Source organism: Lipotes vexillifer, unplaced genomic scaffold (assembly GCF_000442215.2).
Source record: "Lipotes vexillifer unplaced genomic scaffold, Lipotes_vexillifer_v1.1 scaffold1136, whole genome shotgun sequence".
NCBI lineage: Eukaryota > Metazoa > Chordata > Mammalia > Artiodactyla > Lipotidae > Lipotes > Lipotes vexillifer.
The window spans coordinates 257,288-263,408 of NW_006769631.1; the positions used below are offsets into that span (position 1 = coordinate 257,288).

At 36.5% G+C, this 6,121-nt stretch overlaps 1 protein-coding gene across 1 annotated transcript; it reads right to left on the reverse strand.

The window, feature by feature from the left end:
* Positions 1-1,058: 1,058 nt before the first annotated feature.
* HIGD1A (HIG1 hypoxia inducible domain family member 1A) lies at positions 1,059-4,457 on the reverse strand. The gene is made up of 4 exons (XM_007445697.1): positions 4,446-4,457; positions 2,569-2,683; positions 1,793-1,927; positions 1,059-1,108 (listed from the first exon to the last, which is right to left on the reverse strand). Exons 1-4 carry the CDS (start codon positions 4,455-4,457, stop codon positions 1,059-1,061), a joined length of 312 nt encoding a protein of 103 aa, XP_007445759.1.
* Positions 4,458-6,121: the final 1,664 nt, after the last annotated feature.

Sequence of the window (6,121 nt, forward strand, 5' to 3'; positions counted from 1 at the left end):
ACAAAAGGCATAAGATGTTCTCCCTCTTTTCTTGGAACTACTTGTGCTACTTTGAAGAATGATAGTTTTTTCCAAATTGAAATAAATATAAGACATTTGATGTGTTCACTTACTTTAATAACATTACATTTACCATGTTATCACCATGGAATGTAAATTCAGGTTAGACAAGAGAACTTCACAAGTACAACAAAGCATTCTGTAGTACACCAAAGTTTGTATAATGTCTGACCAAACCAGCTTGCTCATAAATCACTTCCATTACAGGCGATTTATTTAGTTTAACATTTATGATTCTTTCAGAGGAAGTAAACAGACTGCACACATTTAAAAAAGTATTTTTCATTTACCTTTGCATTAGCACTTAAAATACACACTTCTATTTCAAAATGCCATTTAAAAATTATTCTAATATAACAGCAGCAAACTATAACTCTGCAATTACAAAACAGCTAAACGGGGATCTACAGTTAAGTTATTCTCATGTTTACAACTATGATTCTGAAACAGATACTACTTCAAAGCAGCTGTTACCAGCTCTTTAGGTTTGGTTTAAAAACACACACATAGTTGCTGGGAGGTTTATAACGTTGTATTCCGTGCACTGTTCTGAAAGGGTTCTTCAAGAGCCAGCCAGACCTTAAAAACAGTACTCAGTCCACAAGGCAGTCAGAAAGAGTTAAATTAACTGGGGTAAATAGGATTCCTACATTACATCAGAAGCATATGATATTCTACAGCAACTGGGAGCATTTTCAGGTTTGGCATGTTGTCCTCTTTACAACTAATTTTATCAGAAGAGTTTAAGAAGGTGGACACTGTACCACTATCAGGTGCATTTAAAAGTGACATGTTTTTGTGCTAATCTGACTCCCCTGAATGACTTGGCTAGTGAACTAGTCACTAGGCAAATCAAGCCTGCAAGAAAGGAAGCCAATATTCAAATTACTGTGTTATTGTCTGACCCACAGAATTTATTTTCAACATAAACATATAACCTCAATATGAGATGTCTAACTAAAGCAAGCACCACCAAGACAAAGACAGCATCTCCTCTTCTAAGGTTTAGGTTTTGCCCAGAATTCTTGATACATGGAATAGCCCATACCTAAAGAAAAAGAATGCTAGTTAAGCATTTAATTATTTTCTTCAGTATTAAAAAATTAAAAACAGTTCATAAAATAGCTAAAAGTAGCACCCTTGCTAGCATACAATATTTACAAGGGGAACCAGGCACTAGGCTGCTTACATTCTTGCTTTCTTAAACAATTCAAATTTCTAAAATTCTTTTTACACAATTTCCCAAGTATCTCAAGGCCAGCATGACTAGCTCAGACTGTTAAAATATCAATATTTATCTGGCAACTTTAAAAGGAGTTACTCTTGCTATATAATACCAGATAAAGTCAATTAATTATAAAGCCTATAAAAGCATGTAATATCTTTTCCACCTTCAAAAACTCAATAAAACAGCAATCATGTCTCTCCTAGATGATGGATCTTATTACCAACCCTATTTACATATCTAGACTCTTCAACGAAATTATAAACTCAGTGATGGGCAGTACTATCTTTTCTTTCTTTCTTTAAAACCTTAGTAAGATTATATCATAGACAGTAAAACTATGTCACTACTTGAACTATTTTTATTAATTCAGTTTTTATGTGAAAATGAATATAAGTGATATTTGCAAACTGCTTCAAAGTCAGCTAAAAGCATCTACCTTGTTTTATTTACAAAGAAATCCATTAATGGGGAGCCACAAATTTGAAATGTCCTGTAGGAACCTACCAAGAGTCATTGCTCCCACAACAAAGCCTTGGGCTGCCACGCGCATGTGGATCAGGTGAACAGACATTTTAGTATTGCCCCTGCTCTTCAATTTATATAATCCATATGCAACGATTGCTGCAAAACCCGCCATTCCTGTAAAACAGACAGTCACAAGTATGTCAGATGCATGGGGGCAGGGAATCAAGATGATTTTATCATCAATCAACGTTCTATTTTTTTTTTTATAAGGATGCTTTAGGAGACCATTAACCAGCTAACATACAAATTGAATTTTTAATTTTCCCCCCTCAGAACTAAAAATCCACAATTGGAAGCAAACAGTAGCAGATCCAGAAAGTTAAGATCATCTTTAAAATGTGGGCTTGTGAAGCCAGTAAATAAATTCCTTTAAGAGTACCGGGGGAACTCTTCTCTGTCTTACTTCCATCCCCAAAAGCAATCAGTTAATATAGTAGAGACTGTAATGAACCACAACTGTGAGTATAACAACTCTTAGTCTTGTGAGTCCTTCCAGCAAATCATTGAGACTGATGGTAGTCTTGGGGTCCCAACACATTCACTGAAATAAGTCACTAAAACAAGAAGTCTGAATACACAGAGAAGAATTTTTATAATGAGAGCTACATCATACCAATCTAAGCATATTTCGAGATATGAAAAAATATTCAAAAATAAATGCTTTCAGGAAATTCTTGATGAACCAAACAAGTTTACCACACTTCTACTGTGTTAAAGCTTACAATAGCTTATTAGACCATCAAAGTCAAACTTACCAATGGGGACAAATGGTGCCTCTCTAGCTTTTCGGATAAGTTTAGATCCCTGACCTTCATCGTATGAAGAAAGAGAAACATCTGTGTCACTTGACATAGTGATTGAAGAATCTTCCTGAAACAGAATTTCCATGAGGTTCTGCATTAAAAGCATACTTCTTTTATAAGACTATTCCTTTAAGTGGTACCAAAAAAGCAAGATACTGGCCTGATTATATGAATTAGAGGGCAGAAAAAAAAGATTCATTTCTATCACAAAGGGACCAAGGCTCCATTCTCCCTTTTTGGTCAATTTTTTTACACAGGACGCTAGTAGGCATTTCATCACAATAAAGTAATAACAAATTCAATTTCACCTTAGTCACAGTAACTATGTACATACTTCCTTCTGACTGAGCTGAACAGACTATAAACTTTACCTGTAGATAAAAAAGGGAGTCAAACATAGTATATAACTGCACAAGTCTCTGATTGACGTCAATTACAATAAACTCAAAAGTAAACTGCCATTACCCATATAGCCTTACCTTAGCTTCTGGGTTTTTCATGTGCATCATACTCCCTTCAGTAATAATAGCTCTCATTTAACACTCTGCTATTCAAGGGGATTAGTAGTAGTCAAGGTCCTCAAAGAAAATCCAACTCTAGAGGGGAGGCTTAGTGCTTAGTTTGAAAAGTGAGATTGTCCCTCCAAGCCCCCATCCTCACTGGGAAGAGTCCAATTCTGTCATCTGACAGAGAAGAAAACCTTAATCCCAATGAGTTGTACAGTAACACACAGCTAGACAGAAGAAATTAGGACTAGACTTTCTCTTCTGTTTTGTGCTCCATTACCTGCTAACTGAATAAACCCTTACTTTCTCTGAGCTTTTATTATATACAAGGTTCAACAAGCTCAAGGTTCAGGATGCTCACTATATATTTGAAGAGATAGAATGTAAACACTGAAATAATGTTTCACAAATTAGATTCTTTAAAATAGACATGCCAGAGTGTGATCACTTTGCCAACAGAGACAATGAGAATTTAGAGTGTGATGTCTTTTGGATAAAATTTGGGAGGTTTCAGAGAAATATTTGAGATTGGCTTACAAGATACTACATAAATGGTGACTTCCCTGGCGGTCCAGTGGTTAAGTCTCTACACTTCCACTGCAGGGGGCATGAGTTCAATCCCCGCCCCCCCAGGGAACTAAGATCCTCTACGCTGTGCGGCAAACAAAACAAAACAAAACAAACCAGCAACAAGATACTATATAAATGTACTACATGGTAAGATTAAATACTGTATTTATTTTAGGCCAGTATGTTTATTAGTTTCCTTCATAACCAATCTAAACTTCCCAAAGGCAAAAGTTTCAAAAACTTTTCTGTTTTTATCACAAATCCTCCTTCAACCTCCCTCACCAACCCCACATTCTAATCACATTAAACTTCTTATAGATGCTCTCTAAACCTCCAAGCCTTTGCACAAGCTACCTCCTCTGCCTGAAACGTTTCTTCCCTTTTCGTTCCCTTCAGATACTCTTTCTGGGCTAAGACCTCCCATCTTTTGGTTTCTTGCCTTAACTGACCTGCTCTGGAAAGTCTTCTCTGACTCTCCCAGTTTATGGTAAGTGCTTTGGTCATGCAGTCCCATAGGACCCGATGCTTTCTCTATAATAACTCTTTCTTATAAATGCAAGTTTAACTGTTTTTCTCACTAGAATCCTTGAAGTCAGGAGGTCACACCTGTCCTGCTTGTGTCTATACCATAGCCTGGCATGATGCTTATCACATAAAGTAGACCACAAAATGTTTGTTGAATAAATTTTAAAGTAATATTTTCAACAATTAAAATTATTCTCAGGTAATTAGGAAAATTTAGTGAAAACTAACAATTATACACATTTGTAGAGTCAGTAATAAAAATGTCAAGCTGTGTGTACATAAGTGCTTATTTTTCTTTTAATTCTTATATTGTATCTATGAAAGAACACATGATAGCCTGAGTAGGTCTTGGAGCCTTGCAACCACAAGAGACAAAACCATTATATACCACAATCTACTTTTAAAAACTAGCACCTTCTTTTACATATATAAAAGCATGTTTTCTTCCTCTGCCTTAATTATTCCTAAACTAAGAAGTCATTTGGGAATTGTCTTTAAAAGCAAGAAAGTTGGTAGTTTTTCCTTTAATCTCTCACATCTGGATAACTTTAACTGTCCAACAGGTCAATGGAGCAAATGTTCCCTTCTCCTTCCTTTCAGGAGGGAGGCGGATCACCTTTCAGCAGTTTGTACGGACAGGACATTAGATCTGGCTTTCAGAAAGTAGTCCCTGGGGAAAGAATCAGGGTGTGAGGAAACCATGTGGTCATTATGTCTCAAGTGACTAATGATAATCTGTCTCTGACCCAGAACACCTTGTGTGCACATTTCAGGATAAAATAAAGGGGAATATTAGAAGTCCAATATATCACAAAGTTATTTGTTACTCTACGGTTCAAATCATATATCTAGCATAATATATATCTGTAACACTCCCTGAGTAAAAGATTTTGATAATTCTCTTCCTAATGACCACCTAGAAGTTTCCCAAGTATTCATGATTTATAGCCACTTAAATACAAAATGGTTCACTTTTAAAATATCAGGGTCAGTAAGTACAGATCATATAACTTGAGAGTAAAAACCCATTTTATTAATCCATGCCAATAGGCTTATTTTACAGAAGGAAAAAAAAAAAGGTTATGAAGGGTTAAATGAACTGCTCAACAGGAGGAATACATCTCTGGCAGGGTAGGATTAGAACCCAGCTCTCCTGATACACAGTTGTGGGTTCTTTTGATTGACAATATATTGCCAAATCATCTGTCTTATAATGCTGGTATGTATTTAATCTGAAAAACATTTAAAATCCACTCCTTAACAGGAGCCCACATCTTTCTTTGAATTGTAAAAAATGTCAGTCATGCCTAAAATTAAATGGAACCTTCTTTCCCAGTGACTTAATTCATCTAACAATTTCAAGTGTGATTTGAAGATTCTTTTTTCCCTAGCGCCACTTCTGAATTTTCCTTTATTATCATTTTCTCATCCACCTGCAGCAGCTGACCCAGATCTCTGTCGGAAAGTTGAACAGGAACAAAAAGAGGCACCTATAACCAGATACTCAAAGCCAGTTTGGAAAACACGAAGTAGTCTGTAAACTTGGTAAGATACTACTGAAGACCTTTCCAAATGCATGGGAACCTAGAAGAGGCATAAGGGAACTGGAGCTGCCCAGCATCACGTGATGTAAAAGATTTAAGGATCTTCACAGCCTGTCATTTTGGTCACTGGAACTACTACCTAACAACCATGGTTTCAAATTTTGATTTTGCATCCGTTACCTGTCAGCCTGTTTAAAATGGCTGCAAGGCGCCACCCCGGAAGATTCTGATTCAGATGGTCTGGGGCAGGGCCCAAGGAATCTGTATCTTAAGAAGACCCCTTCAAGAGATTCTGGTGCGCAGGGAAGCAAGAGAACCCCTGGTATACAGAACTCAAATACGATTATCATGCTGGGGCCT

What these genes read in the sequence shown, in the direction of transcription:
- HIGD1A (XM_007445697.1), bottom strand. An exon ending in GGCACCATTTGTCCCCATTG is followed by an intron (nt 1,928 to 2,568) that starts GTAAGTTTGACT and finishes TCTGTTTTACAG; the next exon opens with GAATGGCGGGTTTTGCAGCA. An exon ending in TGTGGGAGCAATGACTCTTG is followed by an intron (nt 1,109 to 1,792) that starts GTAGGTTCCTAC and finishes CTTTTTCTTTAG; the next exon opens with GTATGGGCTATTCCATGTAT.